Source organism: Aspergillus luchuensis, chromosome 6 (assembly GCF_016861625.1).
Source record: "Aspergillus luchuensis IFO 4308 DNA, chromosome 6, nearly complete sequence".
Taxonomy (NCBI): domain Eukaryota; kingdom Fungi; phylum Ascomycota; class Eurotiomycetes; order Eurotiales; family Aspergillaceae; genus Aspergillus; species Aspergillus luchuensis.
The window spans coordinates 548,060-571,972 of record NC_054854.1 but is presented as its reverse complement, the minus strand read 5'-3'; the positions used below and the strand labels follow the sequence as shown (position 1 = coordinate 571,972).

The following is a 23,913-nucleotide window of genomic DNA, read 5'->3' as shown; positions in this document are numbered from 1 at the left end:
CCTCTCGTCTCTCCCCCAGATATACTTCCACCCCCAATATATGTCCTTGTATCCCTAGTGCCCTCCTTCTCCCACCTGACCGTTGTCCACCGCCTTAACACTTGTTGACTTTGCGACGTGCCTCCGCTACCCCTGATTCCGCCACCACTCCTACTATCAGAACATCTGCAGTCATGGCATCCACCTCCGGGGTAGGGTCGTATTCGAACCCTTTGAAGAAGTTCAAGTATGTCCCGCCTGTAGTATATCCCTTCCAGCTTTCGTGAATGTGCGGCTAATCGAATTGCAGGCTGGTTTTCTTGGGCGAGCAGAGTGGTACGGATATCTTCTGCGACAATACCCCAACCATTGGCGCCACCCGGTCTCTGACATCTTCCTCACAGTTGGAAAAACTTCCCTGATCACACGGTTCATGTACGACTCGTTTGACAACACGTACCAAGCTACCATTGGAATCGATTTCCTGTCAAAGGTATACTACGCCTAGTCGACTGCTTCCCCTACATTAGCAGGCACTCACCCGAGCCATTCTCACCCGGTCTCACGGTTCCCCCATACGCTCGCGCTACTGCAGGAAGCTGATTCGCATTGCCCATCCTAGACTATGTACTTGGAAGATAGAACTGTTCGCCTTCAACTTTGGGACACCGCCGGTCAAGAGCGTTTCCGATCCTTGATTCCTTCCTACATCCGTGACTCGAGTGTCGCGGTCGTGGTCTACGATATCTCCAACGCCAAGTCCTTCCAGAACACACGCAAATGGATCGACGATGTACGTGGGGAACGCGGTAACGATGTGATCATCGTTCTGGTGGGCAACAAGACCGATTTGAACGACAAGCGCGAGGTCACGACGGCGCAGGGCGAGGAGGAGGCCAAGAAGAACGGCTTGATGTTCATTGAGACCAGTGCTAAAGTTGGTCACAATGTGAAGCAGCTTTTCAGGAGAATTGCGCAAGCCCTACCCGGCATGGAGGGTGAAGCCAACCGGGGAGACAACCAAAGTGCGTTACCCTTTCCCCGCCCATGGCTTAAAGTTACACGGATGAATACTGACGGCTTTGACAGTGATTGATGTCAACATTACCCCGAAAGAGACCACGACCAACGACGGATGCGCCTGCTAGATGTTGTACTCTCTAATTCGTTCTACCCCGGCCATACTCCCTACTACTTGCGATCCCTCTATCTGTGCCTGAATCTCAATGATGAGGCTTGAGATTGTCCATAATGCTCTTCATTTTTAAGATGTACATTTTTTTCCCTTTATGTTCCAGGTGAATAGCGTGTTTAGATCAAGCTTGAGCTTTTCTTTCTTTTTCTTTTGAATGCGTCTTCTCTTGCGCTTCCTGAAACCTTACCTTGAATCCGACTTTTGACGGGAGACCCAGGCGTTCGGCTTGTGCATTGACATCATATTGCATTTCCCCGCGGTTTCCCGACTTTTGTGCTGTTTTCTCGTCTGTGTCGCTTGCTCCGGGAGCATCATGGATGATAATGATGATGCTACTGCTGCGATTTGCTTAGAAATACCACTACTCCAGATGGCGTTCATGTTGCAATGGCCAAGTCATGGGTGGCATAAGCTTTTGTTGGGATCGGTGGCTCTACCAAGTCGTATGATCAACGAGGGGGCAGTGACGATTAGGTTATCGTGTCAACCGCTCATCCCGGCGATCTGACTAGTCTTGTCGGAGAAAAATCAACAACATAATGGGGAAAACCCTTTCAAGATCAGCCCCTGAGCAGAGGAATTCATGCACAATGGTGGGTTCGATAGTAAGCAGGCCAACAGGCAGTAGCATTGGTCGTACTCGTATTATGTCTTGGCAAGCACAGGTCAAGCAGAGTATGTACGTACGACATGCACAGTCTAGTACCTCCTAGTCGGCAGGGGATCCATCCAGACGGGGGGCGAAAGAAGTAGGGTAGAACTAGGGCCACCATCGAACACAGAATTTGTTTGATTCCGATATCGATACTGTTTGATCGCAGCATTATAATATAGTCAGTATAACAGGGGTAGTATGTATGTATGTAGCTTTCTGGTGCTGTTGTTGCTACAGCCAACAAACAACGTCATGGGGCAGCATTGGCGGTGACCACAGGGTCTGTTGCAAGCAACACAAGCAAGAAAAGGGCATCGATCGGCGGGCGGATCGCCCGGAAAATCGTGCCCCTGTGAAACCCGCAATTGGGCGCCAGGCGTCACTTAAACACGCCCTGCTGCGTCCTCTTTAGTCCTTTCAATCTCGCTCTTCCCGCCAGCCCTTCCATTCCTTTTCCTCTTTCTGTCGCTCCCTTCCTTCCACCTTCCACCACCACCACCACCAACAACCCTCATATCTTCCCCCCTCTCCTACATAACATTCCCTTAACTCTGATATCTCTTCTCGGCGATATCAATCATGGGTTTATCAACCCGTCTCTTCCGCATCCCGCGGCCAGAGGTATGTTTTAACATTACACACCCCCCGGCGGTTAAATGAAAAAATTAGGATGGGAACCCAGACCCTGTTTGGACCCCGTTGCCCGGTCGCGCGCTGTAATGAGGCTAACCATCGCATCCCGGCTTTCCGGTGACCTTCACACAGACCTTCCTCTATGTTATGAGCCTCCAAACCGGAGCTTCCTTGATCACTCTCTCCTTACTCCTCAACAAAATTAGCGGACTCTATGGCTTGCTCGCCCTGTTGACCGGCTACCACCTCTCCCCGGTGCAGCTGTCCATGTACATTTACTCCCTCCTCGCCCTCGGCCTCACAGCTCTGCTCTTCCCGCACATCCGGAAACAAACGCCACTACAATGCCTCGCGCTCGCTTGGCTCTATGTCTTGGACAGCCTGATCAATGCCGCCTATACTGCAGCTTTCGGTGTGACCTGGTTCCTAGTCGTGTCTCAGCATTACGACAACGGCAGCGCCTCGGGACCGGGTGGTGAGACCATCGCCCAGACCGCTGGCTTCACCAGCCCCAAGTACGACACCACCACAACAGAGAGCGGTCACTACGCAAGGAGACCGGATGCTCTCGGAAACGCTGTGGCACAGCCCGAAAGCTTCCAAAGCATCTTTGTCATTTGCTGTCTCTGGGTTATTCGCATCTACTTCGTTTTCGTCATGCTCGCTTTTGCTCGTCAGGCCCTCCGTCTCTACGTCGCCGTCCCTCGCCACACCCAGCTCCCAACCCACAGCCGTAATACCTCCATCGCAAGCGTCGCCAGTATTGCAGACATTGACCGGGAGCCTTTCTCCCCGTATAGCCCTGATGGCCAAGGTTGGCAAGGAAAGCTCGGGCGCATCATGATCAGCATCGGTCGCAACTACTGGCTCGGCGAGGATGAAGAAGGCGGAAACTGGATGGCCACCCTTGGCCGCCGTTTCCGCGCTCGTGCGGAAGACACCGAACTTCCCGGCCCTCTCGAGCGGGAGAGAAGGCGTCGCTCGGGAACCGGACCTCCCCAACCCTCCCAGTCCGCTTTTCAAGCCGTAGCCTTACAACAACCGATCCATGAACAGGCCCCAGGAATGAACGTCAAGATGAACGGTTGGACCGAGAGCAGGTAATTCTGCGATCGTCTTGCATTGGAATAATTTCAATTGAGGATCCTCGGTCTCTGACCCGGTAATTACATTTCAACTCTACCAAGGGGCTCAAGGGCGCATCTCGGCGGACATGATCTGTCACCGTCTGCCGTATCGCACACAAGGACAGAGCGAGAGCTTGGTTCTTGATGGCGATGCCACACTCTACTGTGGAGGGCTCACAACTCCATAGCCTCCCCCTTCGTGTCCACCCACGTTGCGTGGTTTTCCTTTCCAACCTGTTATTATATATGCCGAAATGATCTACATACACTGTTTATGAATCGGGACAATGGGGGACATAGGGGAATAAGGGAGGACGGTACCGCGCTTCTTCGGTCCTGGCTTGTGCAGCGATGGTGTGATATTGAAACGACATCCATCAAATAGTCGCGCGCGCGAAAGGTGCGGGCTACCAGGCGGCATCATAGCTGGAAGGATGAATATATAATGGCTTTTGAGGTTTGTCGTCACGGCCGACATGGACTTGGCGTCTCGGACCTGTATATTTGTATCGACATAGGGATGGTTCGTTCGAGGCGTTATCTTGTTTTTCAGGGTACATTTTTGTCGCATCATGCTAGGGATTTGCATATATTTCTTCCCCCATCATACTTGGGCGCCCGAGAACAGCGTCATATATTTTATGTGCAAGAAATAGATACCCCTCGCCAATCTTGATTCGTCAGCTTTCACTGGCATTTAATTGTGGCTTGGTTTCCATAAGATCAGATGGTGCCGTGCTGTATAAGTAATTATCTACTGTGCATCTAGCGTCTGATCCGAGTTATCTCCGATGCTGTCTCGCCCGAGAAAGGATGATGTCAGTTGCATGTCTGGAGCGAAGCCCAGCAAAGCCCGCGAGAAATCCCGATGTAATTGCATGATACTACACAAATCTCTTGGTAGTACAGCCGGAGTACATGAAAGAGTCATAGTAACACCTTACTAGTGGTTGCCAGTAGCACCGATACCTGGGATTGACTGAATATATATCCGACTACCATGAGCAGGGTGAAATCTGCATCATCATTACTACTAGTAGTAGATAAAGGCACGAAGGTTTATACTAGTAACTGTTGTGTTCTTTGTATAACAAATAGGTTATACGGGAACAACTTCAATACAATGAGATTAACTCAAGTCTGTGTGAATCATTCTGATGTTGTTGTTAGTTACTAGTAGTTGTACTAGTAAGTAGTTCGTGCTTTGAAATCCGCCGGCATTCAGAGCAAAAGCCGATAACTGCCTGATACACGAGGCATCAACGGGGTGACGTGCTCGAGGGCCAGTCACGAGGCCCCCGCACTTGACCTGATCGGGGATGTTTGCAAGGCCGTTCAGCGGCTGTTTGCATCGATGTCGTGATCGCAATCCAATCAGCGTCGGGCTAATCCAACCCCGATGGCGGAGAAGGGCCCCAAAAGTCTATGAGGAGCAGAACCATTGCTCGTCGCTGCACGGAGATTTGTAGAAAAATTAGGGAAAGACGGGCTGAGTGTGAAGCTAAAATTTCCCCTGTCTTTACCTGGAGTCATTCCACTTCTCCTCTTCTTTTTCCTCCTCTTTCTCCTACCCCATTATCCTCATTTATTGATCTCGAATTGAGTGGGGAGTCACCGTATGCGGTGATATCCAGTTCTCTCTGCCATCCCACTTCCTGCGCTTTACGCTGCGCAGCTAGCAATTGTCAATATGGCATCCGTTTCGACTGCAGGTGAAGCAGGTATGCTGTTCCTCTGGTTCCCTCTCTTTGTCTGATTGGAACTCTATCATTCAAAAGGAATCATTCATGGTCCGATCTGAGTGCTAACCATTCTCCTGATGCTTCCAGTGGCGAGAGTCGCTTACTTGGCCAGCGATGTCGTTCTCTCCGTTCAGCCGTCATTGCAGGCCGATTCCTGGTTCTCCAAGACTCTCAAGACCCTGAAGGCCAGCAATGCCCGTAGCATTCTGCCCCGCGGTGTTACTGACGTGAGTCACACTGTTTCATAAGGACTGTATGAAGGCAGATCTAACTATCTGCACAGGTTGTGGCTGTTCGCTATAACGAAGATCCCCTCCTCTCCGCTTTCCACCCTCTGCAGACTGGAAACACTGTGTCTGTCGTGACCACCTCCTCTACCTTGCTCTCCTCCATCCCTCACCTCTACCGCCTGGCGAACACCCCTGTCGTCATCCATGTCGCTCTGGAGCCCTACCCCTTCCCAGATTACTCCGTGATCAGCTCTATCAGGCAATGCGGGTTCACTTTCCTGCACTCTGAGACGCTCCAGGAGGCCCAGGATATTGCTATCACTGCTCACGCGTTGTCCCGCAAGTCCGGCAAGGGTGTCATCCACTTCTTCGACCCTGCCAACTCCGCTCGCGATGACGCCATTGCTGAGGAAGACGCCGAGGTCCTTCGGTCCGTTCTCAACTTGGGCGGAAGCTCTGTGACACATACGTCTGGCCTGGGTGCCCAGACGCTGTACACTGACTCCGGACGGGTCGCTACAGTGACTGAGGATGTGGACACTGCCACCAGCCAGGTCGAGGGTTCTTCCACCCCTGCCCAGGCAACTCAGACTCCTTCCAATGTCAGTGTTGACACTTCGTCTGTCGGCTCTTCTCAGAGGGACAGCAGTGTCGATAGCCGTGCGACTAGCTCCGCTGCCACCACCATTGACGCCTCGGCCACTCGGCCCGTCAGTGCTACAGACATTTTCGAATGGACCTCTCAAATATGGAATGTGTTGTCTGAGACCACCGGACGCAACTACCGCGCGATTGAGTACACTGGTCCCTCCGATGCCAAGTCGGCCATCTTCGTCTTCGGCTCGACTGGCGTGTTTGTCGACGTTCTGGGCAAGGAGGAGGCTTCCAGTGAGCTTGGAAACGTTGGCTTGATCACTGCGCGGTTGTACCGCCCCTGGGTTGGAGGCCAGATTGTTGAATCTATCCCTAGCTCGATTGAGAAGATCGCCGTGCTGGAGCAGGTCCGCAAGACTACGAAGTGGGGACCGGCGTTCATGGATCTTCTTTCCAGTCTCTCCCCGGCTGCTGGTCGGGCCGCCCCCAAGATTGTGGGATACAGACTGGGATATGTTGAGCCCTCCACCGCCGTCCAGGCTCTTCGTGGCATTGTGCAGAACCTGAGCTCTCCCTCCCCCATTCAGAACCTTGAGATCGGAACTTCCAAGGTCCCGTCCATTGAGACTTCTCTCGAGCAGCCCCATGTTGAGAACGCCTACCTTAAGATCCTCAACCAGCTCTTCGGTGAACGCCTGCACATCGCCAACCAGCTGGGCTCGAAGCACGCCGGAATCTCCTCCACCATTGCTGCCAGCCCTGAATACGGATTTGGTGCGCTGACCGCCAGGCTGGAGCACCGCCAGCGCTTTATCCGCGAAGTCGAGGAGGCCTCCAAGTCCACCAGCTTCGCCACTGATGTCCCCCGGAAATGGCTCTCCAACTGGGCCCTCAGTGCTGCAGATACCTCCAAGGCCAACAAGCTGGCACCCGATGTCATTGCCCGCCTCTCCAACGACGGTTCTCAGCTTTCCAGACAGCTCTTGCAGTCCAAGAAGCTCTTCTACGATGAGTCCCTGTGGCTCATCGGCTCTGACGCCTGGGCTTATGATCTCGGCAACTCCGGTGTTCACCATGTCCTTGCCTCCGGAGCCAACGTCAACATGCTCGTCATTGATTCGCAGCCCTACTCCGAACGCACCGCCGCGGACCCCACGCGCAGAAAGAAGGACATTGGTCTGTATGCCATGAACTTTGGCAACGCCTATGTTGCTTCCGTCGCCGTCTACGGCTCGTACACTCAGGTTCTCCAGGCTATGGCTGAGGCCGAGCAGTTCAAGGGTCCCTCCGTTGTTGTTGCCTACCTCCCCTACAACCAGGAGAATGACTCTGCCTTGACTGTACTCCAGGAGACCAAGAAGGCTGTTGACCTTGGCTACTGGCCCCTGTACCGCTGGAACCCCGGCAACGATGAGAACGATGAACCTAAGTTCTCTCTGGACTCGGACCGGATCCGGCGCGAACTTGAAGAGTTCCTTCGCAGGGACAACCAGCTTACCCAGCTTATGAACCGTCACCCCAAGTACTCAGCTGTGCTTTCTGAGTCTTACGGAACTGAGGTCCGCTCTCTTCAGAAGCGCCAGGCTAAGGACTCTTATGAGAAGCTCCTTGAGGGTCTCTTCGGTGCTCCTCTGACCATTCTCTTCGCCTCCGACAACGGCAACGCCGCGACTCTGGCGAAGCGCCTCGGCAACCGCGGTCGTGCCAGAGGCTTGAAGACCATGGTCATGGCCATGGATGACTATCCCCTTGATGATCTCGCCACCGAAGAAAACGTGGTCTTCATCTCCAGTACTGCCGGTCAGGGTGAATTTCCCCAGAATGGCCGTGGCCTGTGGGAGTTCGTGAAGAACACCGGTGACTTGGATCTGTCTTCCATCAACTACTCCGTTTTCGGTCTTGGTGACAGCCACTACTGGCCGCGCAAGGAAGACAGAATCTACTACAACAAGCCCGCCAAGGACCTTGATGCTCGTATCGCCTTCCTTGGTGGACGCAAGCTGACCGACATTGGACTCGGTGACGACCAAGATCCCGATGCCTTCCAGACCGGCTATTCCGAGTGGGAGCCTCGTCTCTGGCAGGCTCTGGGTGTGGACAAGGTCGAGGGTTTGCCGGAGGAGCCTGCACCGTTGACTAACGAGGATATCAAGATCCAGTCCAACTACCTGCGTGGTACCATCGCCGAGGGACTGCTGGATGAAACCACTGGTGCCATCTCCGCCAGTGACCAGCAGCTCACCAAGTTCCACGGTACTTACATGCAGGATGACCGTGATGTCCGTGATGAGCGCAAGGCCCAGGGTCTTGAGCCTGCTTACAGCTTCATGATCCGTTGTCGACTGCCCGGTGGTGTGGCCACTCCCCTCCAGTGGCTGCAGATGGATGCTATCAGTAGCTCTCATGGTAACGAGACCATGAAGTTGACTACCAGACAGACCTTCCAGTTCCACGGTGTTATCAAGCGCAAGCTCCGCGGCGCAATGCGCGCTATCAACAAGTCGCTCATGACCACCATTGCTGCTTGCGGTGATGTCAACCGTAACGTCATGTGCAGTTCCCTCCCTGAGCTTTCTTACTTCCACCGTGAGACGCACGCCGTCGCCCAGAAGATCAGTGATCACTTGCTTCCCGCGACTACTGCGTATCACGAGATCTGGTTGAAGGATGAGGACGACAAGAAGGTCCAGGTTGCGGGCGACGCTGTTGTTGACCATGAGCCGCTTTACGGTCCCACTTACCTTCCCCGTAAATTCAAGATCACCATTGCCATTCCTCCCCACAACGATACCGATGTCTACGCACACGATATTGGTCTGATCGCCATCAAGGGCGCCGATGGACACCTCGAAGGTTTCAACATCACTGCCGGTGGTGGTATGGGTGCTACTCACAACAACAAGAAGACCTACCCCCAGACGGGACGCATGTTCGGTTACGTCCCTGCTGACCAGGCTCACATTGTCTGTGAGAAGATCATGCTCGTCCAGCGTGACCACGGTGACCGCAAGAACCGTAAGCACGCTCGTCTAAAGTACACCATCGACGACATGGGCGTGGATGCCTACAAGGAGAAGGTCGAGGCCCTTCTTCCCGAGGGCCTGCGCTTTGCCGAGCCCCGTCCCTTCAAGTTCGTTTCGAACGTTGATACCTTCGGCTGGCTGAAGGACGAGAAGGGTCTCAACCACTTCACGTTCTTCATCGAGAACGGACGTATTGAGGACACCGCTGACTTCAAGATGCGCACTGGTCTGCGTGAGCTTGCCAAGCTCGACAAGGGCGAGTTCCGTCTCACCGGTAACCAGCACTTGATCCTGTCCAACATTGAGGATGCAGACCTTCCCGCCATCAAGGAGCTGATGGCTCAGTACAAGCTCGACAACACCTCCTTCAGCGGTCTGCGTCTTTCTTCCTCTGCTTGTGTTGCCTTCCCTACCTGTGGTCTCGCCATGGCTGAGTCCGAGCGTTACCTCCCGGTCCTTATCGGCAAGCTGGAGTCCACTCTTGAGGAGGTTGGTTTGGCCAGCGACAGCATTGTCATGCGTATGACTGGTTGCCCCAACGGCTGTGCCAGACCCTGGCTTGCTGAAGTTGCTTTCGTTGGTAAGGCCTACGGTGCGTACAACATGTACCTCGGTGGTGGTTACCACGGCCAGCGTCTGAACAAGCTCTACCGCTCTTCGATTAAGGAGGATGAGATCCTCGATATCATGAAGGGTCTTCTCAAGCGTTACTCCCAGGAGCGTAACACTGATGGCGAGACCCCTGAGAGATTCGGAGATTGGTGTATCCGTGCGGGTGTCATCAAGGCGACCACTGACGGACAGAACTTCCACGAAGGAGTATGTTGACCCTTTTTTATCCATTCCATTTGACACATTACTAACAACTTCTACAGGTTGCTGAAGATGACGAGGACGAGGAGTAGACGTTGGAGATATCCCAAAAATAATGCCTTTGAATAGTCGGCATTCATGTGATACTGTTATACATCAAGAAGTTTTATGAGTTTTACGACGATACAGCTGTTCTGTACATACTGTTGATGACCAAATTATTGTCGCATCTGCATTCATAGCTGTGATTGTAAAATGTACACTTTTCCGATAGTTACTCTAACAGCCACTAGCTGGCAATTAGTAAACTACTAGATCCTTTACTCTTAGACATGATTGTAGACTGCTTCTTCCCTTATAGATCTACCCCTCAAACAAGAAGGCGGTGTAAACCCATAGATTCTGCAAGCGGGCAGCTTATCAAACCTCCTCCGCCTCCGATAAAGCAAAGAAAAAGTTGCAAGAAAAACCCGAACACCCCGCAAAGCACGCAGCCATTGCAAGCTCTCCTCCCATTTATTATACCCCTAAATCCCTCTAATCAGTCTCCCACGATCCCTCAACCCATGACCACTTTCTTATAATTACCACCCCAACAACGCCCATCCACCCAACCTACCTACCCACCATGGACCCCACCGACGACCCCGTCATCGCCTCCTACGACATCTGCCTCACCGACTCAGAAATCTCGCGCTACGTCCTCCAATACCTCGACCGACCCACGGGCTCCGCATATGACGACCGCCACGGCCAGAAACCCACCTCCTTCCGCCTGAAGCCCAAGACGGGGCTGGTGGAAGTCGACGTCCCCATCAACACACGCGTGAATTACGATGTCAGCAAGGGATTGCGCTACGGTGATGCATTGAAGAAGAGCAAGAGTGCGCGCGAAGGCGGCGCGTTTGGTATGGCGGGTGGGTTTAGTTCCGGGGGTGCTGGTGGTGCGCCGGCGAAGGTGAAGATGGAGGATGCGGCGGATGCGAAGAGTGAGACGGCGTCGTTGATGAGGGTGCAGACGCTGGGTGGGAGGATAAAGAGTCCTGAGGATGGCGATCCGGTTTATATGTTGGCGGCTTTTAGGGGGGGTAAGTTGATTCCTTTGTTTTAGTTGGGGAGGCATGGGCTAATGGGGTTTTGTTTGGGGATAGACAAGTTGCATCTTTCGCCTGTTTCGGCTGTTGTGCAGTTACATCCGCAGCTTCATCACCTTGATGCTTTGGATGAGATGCCTACGAAGGGCAAGGGGAAGGCGAGGAAGGAGGGCGAGGAGGATCGTCCCGGTGAGAGCGAGGCTAGGGCTATTGATGTTAAGATCAAGGCCGCGGAGGATGGTGAGGCGGCGCAGGTTGCGGGCAATCTGGATCTTTTGAAGAAGATGCAGGATGAGAAGTGGAAGGATTATGAGTGGGTTGATGCTGAGGTGAGTGTTATACTGGTTGATGTTGATTCCTTGGGTTTATGGGAATGCTTGCTAATGTGGGTGTGTTTTGTCTGGCAGACTGAGGAGTCGTGGCAATTGTACGAGAACTACATGATGCATCAGGATGTGGATAGTCTGCCGCAGCTGCAGTCGGCGATCGATAGTGAGAGTTATCTGGATACGATGAGTGCGCCGCGGATTGATCCTGCACGACCGGAGATGACGGGCTGGGCTATGAAACAGAACCGCATGAAGCAGCGGGAGGAACAGCAGTCTGCTGAGAGGACAACGGAAGGGTGATTAGCTGCATTGGACGGGGGTAATATGATATGCAAAATTACGAATGCTGAATGACTTGCACATAAGCTTGGAAACTTCGAAAGGCATGTACATTGTAGTAAAGGCTGTAGGCAGTACCTCACGGCTAAGTTTGTATGGTGGAGAATAGACTTTAGGGGAGCCGGAACAACCATATTTTCTCTGGCGATGGAGAATATGGTGAAGCATGCAGCTCCTGAAAAGCTCAGTGCTCTACGCATTGCTTTAGTGGGCCTGTTCCATTTGCCGTCGAGATCATCGCTGCTGGACGAAATCAATGGAAGAAAACACAGACGAAGCCTCCAGCCAATGAGCGCGCGGGAAAACACCGACGATCTTCCAGAACATCACGTGCCACTCACGTGCCTTATCGCCCAATCGGGGCGGTGGACCAATTTTCATTTCCGTCCGCCGAAGTCTCCGTCTCGACTGGAGATCCGTTTCGCAGTTCTCGCCTTCACGCCTTTTTCTCTTCTCTCTCCTCCTCCCCATCCTCCCTTTCCTTTCCCTCTTTTGTTCCCTTCCTCGGTCGTTGAAGGGCTGCAGGACGGCTTGTCAGATTGGATAGATGTGCACCATCTGATAGGTTTTTTATCTGGGTCATTTGCATCCATCCTGCATCTATTTCCGACTTCCTTCTCTACTATAGTTTTTTAGACGCCCTGTTTTGTTTTGCATCTAATCATCTCCCTTCTTTATAATTGCAAATAATCAGCGATATACCTCTAATTGTCTATCATCGCGTCTAGCGGTGTTCGTGTATCATGTTGTCCCGTGTTGCTCTTCAGAAAAATGCCTTCGCTCGTCTGCGCCTTGCAAAGGGGCGCTCGGTATTGCCTTCACCTGCAACACTGAGACTTCATTCTCAATCGAGTCGACCCTCCGCTTTTACAAACACAGTTGCAAGCACCCCCCAGGAACGTCCTCGCCGGCCATCCTTCCAGTCGAGTCGAAGCCTCGCCACTGCCGCCGACCAGTCCGCCATTGACCAAGGGTCGTATGGATCTTTCGAATCGCCTGCGTATAACCCCGAGCAGTACTTCGATCACCACCTGTCCTCGTTTTTCTCTCCCCTCGCCCATGAATTCGATCCCTCCTCTTTGGTCATCGTGGATGATGCACTACAAACGAAACCGAAGGTGTTGCGGAGAGTGAAGGGTCTTGGTGGTGATGAAGAAGAAATGCTGGCAAACTTCGACCTTTCATTGAGACTTCACCGCTACGATCGTGCTGCTATTCTCCTTTCCAGACTTAGAGGATGCTATCCCCCAGCTTCTCCTAAGTACCTGGCCCTTCACAACCGCTACCTCGAGGGCATGGTTTCGCAGATGATCTTGACGAGGCAGCACAACCTTGTTTTGCCAATGCAGAAGTTCTTCGAAGTTGACCTGCCGGCATCTGGTGTGGTTCCCGACGCGACAACCTATGCAGTGATGATTCGGATGGCTCTGCGTATGTTCCACGGTACCAAGCGTGATCGAGCAGTGCGCAGATACTGGGAATTTGCGAAGAATGCCTCTCTTGAAGAGGAAGTTCTGGCTGCTCCTGTTCTCTCTGAACTGGAAGTTGGTGAGCTATCAGAGGTGAGTTTGATTCAAGTATTTGCATTTGATCATTTTTGCTAATAGCAACGTCGAATAGATCTGTTCCTCCGATATCCAGCGCGTCTCAATGGGTAGCTTGGATAGCAACGCTGTTACTGAAGATCCCCTCGCGGATGCAGCCGATCTGCCGGAAGTCAAAGCCGTCGAACAGAAGGGTCTCGGTCTCTCTTCTTTGAGGGAATCGCTTTCGCTTTTTAACGGTCCTTCGAAGGTGTCCGCCCCCGCGGAAGGCGAGTACACAGATGCGGAGTCCCGAGAAATGTACAACCTGTCCAGACAAAAACAGCTCGAAGCCAATTCTATCCAGGCGGCCCTCAACCGCTGGAGGCAAGAGACCATTGACCGACAGAAGGCCGGCCTTAATACTACTGGAAGCGAGAAGCGCCTGGGCAGTATCATCAACCAATGGCACACCGATCTTGTGTCCCGAATCGAGGCGGAGCTGAAGCTTGTGGAACAATCGGAGGCCAAGCCCCCTCGGACGTTGGAGGATACGGAGCGCTGCGAATACGGCGTCTTTTTGCGTTGCGTTGACTCGGACAAGCTGGCTGCTCTCACCATCCTGAGCGTTTTGTCTTCGTTTGGACGGGGAGGCATGGATTCAGGACTCAAGCTCGCTTCGATCGCTACTGGAATCGGCTCCGAACTCCATGATGAATTCCTCGCTGAACTCACTCTCAAGAAAGAATCTGCAGCTGATGCTGCACGACTCAAGGCGGTTAAGCAAACCCTCTCCCTTCGCAAACAAAAAGACGGTCGGGCAAAGTGGCACACCATTGTCCGAAACCTGGAGCAGGATGACCCTGCCGTTGCTTGGTCAGCTCGTGTGAAGGCCAAGGTTGGAGCTGCCCTGATGAGTTTCCTCTTCGAAGTCGCCAAGGCTCCTGTGAAAATCGACAACCCCGAAACGAAGAAGCCTGAGATTTCCATGCAGCCTGCCTTCCAGCATGCTTATCAAATCAACTGGGGTAGACGTGCTGGTTTCATCCATTTGCACCCTGAAATCGTCAAGATAGTCACCAAGGAGCCTACGTCTGATCTCTTGGGCCGTCATTTGCCCATGTTGAGCAAACCTAGGCCGTGGAAGGGTGTATCCGATGGTGGATACCACGTTTACAAGAGCAACTTGATTCGTACGACTCCCGGTGAGACATTGCAGCCCGCTTATGTCAAGGCAGCATTGGAGAACAATGGACTTGAGCAAATCCGTCAGGGACTGGATATTCTCGGTAACACTGGGTGGGTCATCAACGAAGACGTTTTCAAGGTTATGCTTGAAGCTTGGAACTCTGGAGAACCCGTCGCCGATCTCGCCCCGCTGGAGCCCGAATTGCCTCATCCTCCTAAGCCATCCCCAGAGGAGGGCTACGAAGCCGAAAAGAAATGGGACAACGACATGCGTGAGATTGAAAACCGCAGAGCCGGTTTCCACTCCCAGCGTTGTTTCCAGAACTTCCAGATGGAGGTGGCTCGCGCGTACAGGAACGAGACCTTCTATCTGCCTCACAACTTGGATTTCCGTGGTCGTGCCTATCCTCTTCCGCCTTATCTCAACCAGATGGGAGCAGACAATGCGAGAGGACTGCTGCTCTTCAGCCAAGCCAAGCCGCTTGGAGAGAGTGGACTGAGGTGGCTGAAGGTTCAGATTGCTAACTTGTCTGGATTCGACAAGGCGAGTCTCTCTGAACGTGAGAAGTTCACTATGGATCATTTGGACGATGTGCTTGACTCTGCCAACAACGGTCTTCATGGCAGGCGTTGGTGGCTGAAGGCCGATGATCCGTGGCAATGCTTGGCTGCCTGCTGTGAGTTGAGGAACGCGCTCCAGCACCCGGATCCCACTCAATTCGCATCTCGCCTTCCCGTCCATCAGGATGGTTCGTGTAACGGATTGCAGCACTATGCAGCATTGGGTGGTGACAAGATTGGCGCTCAGCAAGTCAACCTTGAACCGTCCGATCGCCCGTCTGATGTGTATACTGGTGTCGCCGAGTTCGTTAAGGAAGCAGTTGCTCGGGAAGCTGCGCAGGGTCACAGCGTGGCCAAGTACTTGGACGGCAAGATTACCAGAAAGGTGGTGAAGCAAACCGTCATGACGAACGTGTACGGTGTGACCTTCATGGGAGCCATGAAGCAGGTTCGCAAGCAACTTATTGATCACTATCCCGAACTCTTCCAGGATCAGAAACACCAGGGAGCCATCTACATTGCACGGAAGGTCTTCGAGGCGTTGGGCACCATGTTCAACGGTGCCCACGATATCCAGTACTGGCTGGGTGACTGCGCCAGTCGTATCACGCAGTCGCTGTCTCCGGAACAGATTGAGCAAATTGCCAAGGAGGCTATGAACCCCGAGGAAGCGAAGCAGATGGAGGATCCGACGAAGAAGTTCCGGTCTACCGTGATCTGGACTACTCCCCTTGGCTTGCCTGTCGTCCAGCCTTACCGGGTTCGCAAGGCTCGCCGTATCTACACTACACTTCAGGATCTGAGCATTGTTGATGGCAGCTCGGGGGATGTTGTCTCCAAGCGCAAGCAGCTGCAAGCTTTCCCTCCCAACTTCATTCACTCTCTCGATGCCACCCACATGATGCTGTCTGCGATCGCATGCCACCGCGCCGGCCTTCAGTTCTCCGCCGTTCACGATTCTTTCTGGACTCACGCCTGTGACATCGACTCGATGAACCAGCTGCTTCGTGAGGCGTTCGTGCGTATGCACTCGGACGACGTGGTCAAGAGGTTGGCTGCAGAGTTCGAGGTCCGATACAGCAAGAATCTCTTCCTCGCCAAGGTGGACGCCAGCAGTGCCCTGGGACAGAAGATCAAGGCCCTGCGGAAGGGATCGAAGGCTTCTCAGAAGGCCCTCAAGGTTCAGGAGCTGTTGGAGGAGCACAAGCGACAGAAGCTCTTGCAGGCGGAGGACCCGGAGCTTCAGGCTCAGGGACGTGCCATGGTGACCCCGGCCAGCATTTTCGAGCAATTTGGAAGCGACGAGGATCTGGCGATCGCCAGTTCTTTGGGAGAGACAGCGGTCGGCCACGTGCCGGAAGACCTGGCGGCTGCGGAGCGCAAGATCTCCGGTATGGAGGCTGACCCTACCGATCCGGCCATCGAGACCCTGTTCCAGGGCTTCGACAATGTCCTCGGAGCGAAGGCGGATCCCCATGAGGAGCTGCCTACGGAAGAGTCGGCACCGAGCAAGCGCAAGCAGGCCAAAAAATCGTATGTGCATGTTTGGCTGCCGTTGCGGTTCCGTGCCGTCCCGACCAAGGGTACATGGGACGTGACACGGATCCGCGACAGCAAGTACTTCTTCTGTTAAGGCGGGAACGCCCTGGAACGCTCGGGCGCATTTGCCTAGGCCGGGGTCAGTTCGCGCGGGCCACGGCTGTCTCTGCTTATGGCGCTCTGGCATGGAGCTTGGTCTCGGTAGGACCGTGTCCTGCCCTGATCCTTCTCCGGATGTCGTCGCCCCTTGTACATTTATTGACCTTCTGGTGATCTCACAATTTCGGGTTTCTACCATACGTATAATAACCCGGCTGGGATCTCTCTCACTTTTTTTTTTAATACCTGGTTCTGGTTGTTTCTAGCATGGTTATACTGCATGGGATTGGGATGCATGAATGAACGTGTACAGTGTTGTTTCAAGTTGTTTGATATCATTGTGTTGGCATAAGAAAATGGGGAACTGGTGTATATAATTGGGATGGAATTTATTGACCACATTGTATATATGAACTGAAATGCACAGAAGTGAATTGTGACTGACCTTGTGAGCAACGTAAAACCTCCCATTGGACGTGACCCGCACGAGGGTCGGAGATAAGCTGACGTGCAGGGCGTAGAATAAATTGCCTTCATTGGGAGCGAACCCTGCATGGGCCGAAAGTCTGGAGAGAGTTTTTAGTCTGTTTGATTTGAGAAGTGCGGAGAGCCAACGATTGCCGGTTGCTTGCCTGCTGTTCGCTTCTCTCTCTCTCTCTTTTCCCCCCTCTCCTCTCCTCTCCATCTATCCGATGAGCCTTGTCATTGGTCCAAGGACAGCATGGCTCATGGATGCATGCAGGAGAGAACCGTCCACCGTGTCTGGTCAGTCCGGGTGGGATTGCATGATGGGCAACGATGGCATTGACCTGACGATCCGGAGAGAGCCCCGACTTGGTGGCCCTCCGTCTGGCGCTTCCCCGCCTTTTTCCCCTGCAATTCTGCATCCCCATTCCATCCTCTTTTTATTTCTTTTGCCTCCTTAGGCTGTGCTCATTTCCCCCTCCCCCCTCCTTCTCCCTTGTCAGCTATTCATCAACAGCAATGCGTGAGGGTCTGCTATTAACTGCCATCCGTGTTCACTGTCTGATGGTCTGACCCGACCGTGGTGTCTGTGGTGAGAGAAAGAAGAAGAAGAAGAAGAAGAAGAAGAAGAAGAAGAAGAAGAGCTTCGGCAGTTCTTTCTCGTGGGTTCTTCACCTCCCCCGGACCTGCCCACCGAACTAAAACCAAACCACCTCCCCCAACTGGTTAGTTGCTACTTAGTCTGTCTTTCCTTAGTTTCTTTCTGGTCGGCCTTGTCACTCCTCCGGCTGACTGTCTCCTCTTCTGCTGCTGCCTTCTAGGTCCCTGTTTTTTAGTCCGTGTTTTAGTTGCCCCGCAGACTGAATCGGCAATGCCGTGGAGTTGATCGCTTCTTACTTTCCTTGCGACCGCTTCCTCTGCTTCCTCGTCTTTCCCTCTCGCCTGCCCTCCTGGTCGTGAATCGTCTGCCCTTTCGTCCAGGGTCCGTCGCTCCAAGTGTCGCCTTAATTTCCTCTCCCGCTAGCGTAGTGCCCTTTCACGCTTGGGGCCTTACGGCCCTTCCATTCGCCAGCGGTCTGACTACCTCATACCCCGACGACCGGGGTCTTCATGACCCGCTCTGGGTTGACTGTTCCGCCCGGTGAGGATGTCAACTCCCTCGATTCCTCAATTCCCCAGTCCTTTCTCTCCTTTCTCTTCCGGATCGCAGTCGACGGGGATGGCGCCGTCTCAGACTGTCGGGTTGGATACGCTTGCCGAGGGCTCGCAGTACGTCCTGGAACAATTGCAGCTGTCGCGAGACGCTGCGGGAACTGGTGCCGGCGACGGCGCGACCTCCACTTCCTTGCGAAATTCCATGTCGCATGCGAAAGATCAACCACTTTTCGACGACGAGAGAAACCAGAGCGCTGGTTCCGGTTTCAAGAACACTCTGCAAAGAGATCCCCTCGTGGAGGCTCGCTCTGCCATTCGCAAAAACTCCTCGTCGGCTCCAGTCCGCCGCCGAATCAGCCGTGCCTGTGACCAGTGTAACCAACTCCGAACGAAATGCGACGGGCAGCATCCGTGCGCTCATTGCATTGGTAGGCTTCCGCTCTTTTCTCCGATGCCGGCGACAGGCTGGGAGGTTGACTGACATGCTGCAGAATTTGGATTGACCTGCGAGTATGCGCGAGAACGCAAGAAGCGCGGCAAAGCGTCGAAGAAGGACCTGGCAGCGGCAGCGGCGGCGGCCACTCATGGGTCAAATGGTCATTCAGGGCAGGCCAACGCGTCGCTGATGGCTGAGCGGACGTCTGAAGACAGCCGGCCAGCGCAAGACGTCAACGGCCGATACGACTCGACCTTTGAGAGCCATCATATCAGCTCGCAGCCCTCGCATATGCAGCATGCGAACAATGCCGGTATATCCGGTCTACATGACTCCCAGACGGCGCCGTCGCATTCGCAGCCATCGCTAGGAACGACCATCGATGCGATGCATCTAGGCCATTTTAATACGCTGAATGATTCCGGTCGCCCGGCGATGTCCATGTCCGACCTTCGATCGCTACCCCCGTCCGTTCTACCACCTCAAGGCCTGAGTTCCGGGTACAACGCGAGCGCATTCGCTTTAGTTAATCCGCAGGAACCGGGCTCACCAGCTAACCAGTTTCGCTTGGGAAGCTCAGCGGAAAACCCAACCGCACCGTTCCTCGGTCTCTCACCTCCAGGGCAATCGCCTGGATGGCTCCCTCTTCCTTCGCCATCTCCTGCCAACTTTCCTTCTTTCAGCCTGCATCCGTTTTCCAGCACTTTACGATACCCTGTTTTGCAGCCGGTTCTGCCACATATTGCCTCCATTATCCCGCAGTCACTAGCGTGTGACCTTTTGGATGTTTACTTCCATAGTTCCTCCCCTTCCCATCTGTCTCCGTCGTCCCCATACGTGGTGGGCTACATCTTCCGCAAACAGTCCTTCCTCCACCCGACGAAACCCCGACTATGCAGTTCCGGTCTCCTGGCGAGTATGCTCTGGGTAGCCGCGCAGACCAGTGAAGCCCCTTTCTTGACATCGCCGCCCTCGGCTCGGGGCCGTGTATGCCAGAAACTGCTGGAATTGACGATCGGTTTGCTCCGACCGTTGGTCCATGGCCCTGCTACCGGCGAAGCGTCCCCCAACTATGCGGCGAACATGGTTATTAATGGCGTCGCTCTGGGCGGATTCGGAGTTTCCATGGATCAGCTGGGCGCGCAAAGTAGCGCCACCGGGGCCGTGGATGATGTGGCGACCTATGTGCATCTTGCGACGGTGGTGTCCGCCAGCGAGTACAAGGCGGCCAGCATGCGCTGGTGGACTGCGGCGTGGTCTCTAGCGCGCGAGCTGAAGCTAGGCCGTGAGCTGCCACCCAATGTCTCTCACGCACGACAAGATGGAGAGCGAGATGGGGATGGAGAGGCAGATAGGCGGCATCCTCCAACTCTTATTACATCGCTAGGCCACGGACCGGGAAGCTCCGGCATCAATGTCACCGAAGAGGAGCGGGAAGAGCGCCGGCGCCTGTGGTGGCTCTTATATGCGACAGATCGGCACCTGGCGTTGTGCTACAATCGCCCCCTCACGCTGCTGGACAAGGAATGTGGCGGGCTGTTGCAGCCGATGAACGATGATCTGTGGCAGGTCGGCGACTTTGCGGCGGCTGCCTACCGCCAGGTCGGACCACCCGTCGAGTGCACGGGTCACAGCATGTATGGATACTTCCTGCCGCTGATGACGATTCTTGGAGGGATCGTCGATCTGCACCACGCCGAGAATCATCCGCGCTTTGGCCTGGCGTTTCGCAATAGTCCGGAATGGGAGCGTCAGGTCCAGGACGTTACGCGGCAGCTGGACACATACGGGCGCAGCTTGAAAGAGTTCGAGGCTCGCTACACCAGCAACCTGACTCTGGGGACTGCGGAGAACGAACCTGCCGTGGAAGGTGCCCATTTGGACCACACGAGTCCTTCAGGTCGTTCCAGTAGCACCGTGGGATCACGGGTGAGCGGGTCCATCATGCACACGAGGATGGTCGTCGCCTACGGGACGCATATCATGCATGTCCTGCATATTCTGCTCGCGGGCAAGTGGGACCCAGTCAACTTGTTGGAAGACCATGATCTGTGGATCTCCTCGGAGTCGTTTGTGTCGGCTATGAGCCACGCGGTCGGTGCGGCGGAAGCAGCAGCAGAAATCCTGGAGCATGATCCAGATCTCAGCTTCATGCCGTTCTTCTTCGGGATTTACCTGCTACAAGGCAGCTTCTTGCTGCTACTGGCGGCGGACAAGCTGCAGGGCGATGCCAGTCCAAGTGTTGTGCGGGCATGCGAGACGATCGTGCGGGCGCATGAGGCGTGCGTAGTGACCTTGAACACAGAGTACCAGGTAGGCCTTTTGTTAATTCCCTTATTAGTAATGATAACTAATGCTATGTAGCGAACATTCCGCAAGGTCATGCGATCGGCGCTGGCGCAGGTTCGAGGACGCATCCCGGAGGACTTTGGGGAGCAGCAGCAGCGCCGACGCGAAGTGCTTGCGCTATACCGCTGGAGCGGCGACGGCAGTGGGCTGGCACTGTAGCGCGGTGATACAGCTGACGATGAGATGTGATTTACGGAGCGCATTGACCGGTCAATGGCTTCTTACATTCTATCTGATACTATTGGATTCGCTATCTACTCCGGGCTTATGCTGGCTTCATTGTCAAGGGGATGGCATGGCGAATGGAAGATATGCTTACTTCGTATTGATATGGATTCGTACATATACTTGGGGATATATGTGGATATTTCTGGCATGTACACTATGCGTGATGCTGATTTTGATACTCAATTTAATTGCTTTTTAATGATTTGTTGTGCAACAGCCGAGGTATGACGCCATGGCTGAGATAAGCTGCCGATAAGCATGCATCGGAGCACCAAAACCTTCATACAAACAATCACCTCAACCACCGCAATGACAATAATACAGTAATCCCCCTAAAAATGACCTCAATAACACGCTCCCTCCGCACCCTTCACCCCTATTCTTCCCTCCGAGCCCCACCCACATGTACATATAGATATATTTCAAAACGCCACCTCGGCATCCCCCCCGCCTACCTCCTCGACGACTACATTCCCCGCTACCAACTCCTCTCCTCCGTCGACGCCTCCAAAAAGCGGTCCCTAGCCTACGCCCACCTGCAGAACTGCAACCTGTGCCCGCGCCGCTGCGGCGTAAACCGCTTCCACGAGACAGGGATGTGTCTGATCGGCGCCGAAACCGCAAAAGTGAATACCATCGCCCCGCATCGCGGCGAGGAACCCTGCATCCAGGGATTTCATGGCTCGGGGAGTGTGTTCTTCTCTGGCTGTAATATGCGGTGTGTGTTTTGTCAGAATCATGTAGGCTTCCCCTCCCCTCCCCTCCCTTTGATATAGGATGCGCATTAGAGGGTTGTGTTGACAATGGGAATGTGCAGGATATAGCTCACAAAAAAGCCGGACACGATCTCACGCCCACCGAGCTAGCAGAGTGGTACATGAAGCTCCAAACAGTCGGGCACGTACACAACATCAACCTAGTAACGCCCGAACACGTCGTCCCGCAAGTCGTTCTCTCGATCCTCGATGCGCGAGACATGGGATTGAAGATCCCGATCGTGTACAACACATCCAGCTTCGACTCCCTCGACTCACTACATCTACTAGATGGGTTAGTGGACATCTACCTCCCCGACTTCAAGGTCTGGAAGGGAAGTACCGCGAAGCGACTCCTCAAAGCGGAGGAGTATGTCGAGACCGCGAAAGAGAGTATCAAGGAGATGCATCGGCAGGTAGGGGATTTGAGTTTCACCTCTGATGGGATTGCGAAGAAGGGGGTGTTGTTGAGACATTTGGTGATGCCGGGGTTGGAGGATGAGGGGAGGGAGATTGTAAGGTGGTTGGCGGAGAATGTTTCGAGGGATTTGTATGTTCATGTTATGGAGCAGTATAGGCCGGATGCGTATGTTGGGAGGAGGAAGAGGGGAAGGGGTGCAGATGGAGATGGGGATGGGGAGGTGAGGTATAAGGAGATTAATCGGGCTGTGAGGGAGGAGGAATGGAGTGGTGTTAGAGAGGCGGCGGTGCAGGCTGGGTTGTGGAGATTTTGTGAGGTTAATGAGATGGGGGGGTTCCATCTTTAGGAGGGTCGATTGATGTTGATCTAGATGTGGAGTATTGTTGTGGTCTATGTATCAGGCTTTCCCCCCAAAGTAGTAGGCCGCAGTCCCGAAACTCTGTACTACCAACTGCTACAAGTTATATCACCATGATCTCGCTACCAGAACAGATTACCAGCTGAACTTCTCATTATAATGAATGCTGCACCACCAAGCTCCATCCATCCAGCTGAACACATACTACCAACAGCATCATCAAAATGTCCACCCACGTCCACCACCCTAGCCCTAACTACTCAATACCCACCCCGTCCATATCGCGGAATCCAAGACTGCAAACGAGCCGTCCTATCCCTCTACGACCAGACAACCCCACGAGCCAATACCTCTCCTACAACAATATCACCCCAGCCTCGTTCCACTTTCCCTCCGCCGATTCCGCCACCGCCTAGAAAGACACGTCCGATTCACCTACTTCCCGGATATCTCCACCGTCCTCATCAAAGTCCAAACACCCATGACAAGAAAACTCTGACTGATTCTCAATCAAGATACTAATGTCAGTCTACACATCATGGGAGTCGATCTTGATGAGCGCGAGGAACCGTTTAATCCTGTCATATATACACGTCGGCAACGGGATCGCAGAAAGAGGCAGAATCCACTCATAAGAATGGGCTGTTAAGAACTACTGATGAGATGAATTGGCCTAATTGGGTTATTGAATGTGGACTATCAGAGTCAGAGTCACTATCCCGATTGCATCAAGATGTGAATTGGTGGATTGGGTGCTCTGGGGGGACAGGTACTGTTGGTTTTGGTATTCGTGGTGTCGAGTCATGAGAGGACACTTACGGTTGAGAAGTACTTTCCACAGCAGCTTAGGCAAGGTAGTGGTGGTCCGGTTACAAGGGCTAGGGCTGCGGAAGGTAGGATGCCGCAGCTTGTTTCGAGGACTGTGTTTTACTATAATCTCATTCACCTCTCACTTGGAACCCACATTCACTTCTCACCTCCTTTCTAAGAATGTGTTAGAAGTTTTCGTCTCTTACTTATTCCACTCATTTCCCTCACTTCATCTCTTTCATTCTGTGGTGTATCTTATCTGTTGCTCAGACT

General features: G+C 53.6%; 8 protein-coding genes across 8 annotated transcripts; 7 read left to right on the top strand and 1 right to left on the bottom strand.

The window, feature by feature from the left end:
* Positions 1 to 173: 173 nt before the first annotated feature.
* RAB6A (Rab family GTPase YPT6) lies at positions 174 to 1,127 on the top strand (the record flags this gene model as incomplete). Its single annotated transcript, XM_041692295.1, has 5 exons — positions 174 to 226; positions 290 to 315; positions 384 to 472; positions 602 to 1,004; positions 1,069 to 1,127. The coding sequence occupies 5 exons, from the start codon at positions 174 to 176 to the stop codon at positions 1,125 to 1,127; spliced, it is 630 nt and encodes a 209-aa protein (XP_041545695.1).
* A 1,281-nt stretch (positions 1,128 to 2,408) lies between these two features.
* On the top strand, positions 2,409 to 3,566 carry AKAW2_60196A (inositol phosphorylceramide synthase regulatory subunit KEI1; the record flags this gene model as incomplete). The annotated part of the gene is made up of 2 exons (XM_041692294.1): positions 2,409 to 2,450; positions 2,595 to 3,566. The coding sequence occupies 2 exons, from the start codon at positions 2,409 to 2,411 to the stop codon at positions 3,564 to 3,566; spliced, it is 1,014 nt and encodes a 337-aa protein (XP_041545694.1).
* A 282-nt stretch (positions 3,567 to 3,848) lies between these two features.
* AKAW2_60195S (uncharacterized protein) lies at positions 3,849 to 4,178 on the bottom strand (the record flags this gene model as incomplete). The annotated part of the gene is made up of 1 exon (XM_041692293.1): positions 3,849 to 4,178. One exon carries the CDS (start codon positions 4,176 to 4,178, stop codon positions 3,849 to 3,851), a length of 330 nt encoding a protein of 109 aa, XP_041545693.1.
* A 1,101-nt stretch (positions 4,179 to 5,279) lies between these two features.
* On the top strand, positions 5,280 to 10,083 carry AKAW2_60194A (sulfite reductase (NADPH) subunit beta; the record flags this gene model as incomplete). Its single annotated transcript, XM_041692292.1, has 4 exons — positions 5,280 to 5,310; positions 5,419 to 5,558; positions 5,615 to 9,997; positions 10,054 to 10,083. The coding sequence occupies 4 exons, from the start codon at positions 5,280 to 5,282 to the stop codon at positions 10,081 to 10,083; spliced, it is 4,584 nt and encodes a 1,527-aa protein (XP_041545692.1).
* Positions 10,084 to 10,619: 536 nt separating this feature from the next.
* On the top strand, positions 10,620 to 11,714 carry AKAW2_60193A (uncharacterized protein; the record flags this gene model as incomplete). Its single annotated transcript, XM_041692291.1, has 3 exons — positions 10,620 to 11,079; positions 11,143 to 11,414; positions 11,493 to 11,714. 3 exons carry the CDS (start codon positions 10,620 to 10,622, stop codon positions 11,712 to 11,714), a joined length of 954 nt encoding a protein of 317 aa, XP_041545691.1.
* A 782-nt stretch (positions 11,715 to 12,496) lies between these two features.
* Positions 12,497 to 16,658, top strand: RPO41 (DNA-directed RNA polymerase; the record flags this gene model as incomplete). The annotated part of the gene is made up of 2 exons (XM_041692290.1): positions 12,497 to 13,315; positions 13,374 to 16,658. The coding sequence occupies 2 exons, from the start codon at positions 12,497 to 12,499 to the stop codon at positions 16,656 to 16,658; spliced, it is 4,104 nt and encodes a 1,367-aa protein (XP_041545690.1).
* Positions 16,659 to 18,275: 1,617 nt separating this feature from the next.
* Positions 18,276 to 21,227, top strand: xlnR (putative C6 transcription factor; the record flags this gene model as incomplete). Its single annotated transcript, XM_041692288.1, has 3 exons — positions 18,276 to 18,711; positions 18,775 to 21,032; positions 21,084 to 21,227. The coding sequence occupies 3 exons, from the start codon at positions 18,276 to 18,278 to the stop codon at positions 21,225 to 21,227; spliced, it is 2,838 nt and encodes a 945-aa protein (XP_041545689.1).
* Positions 21,228 to 21,634: 407 nt separating this feature from the next.
* Positions 21,635 to 22,818, top strand: AKAW2_60190A (putative pyruvate formate lyase activating enzyme; the record flags this gene model as incomplete). The annotated part of the gene is made up of 2 exons (XM_041692287.1): positions 21,635 to 22,036; positions 22,114 to 22,818. 2 exons carry the CDS (start codon positions 21,635 to 21,637, stop codon positions 22,816 to 22,818), a joined length of 1,107 nt encoding a protein of 368 aa, XP_041545688.1.
* Positions 22,819 to 23,913: the final 1,095 nt, after the last annotated feature.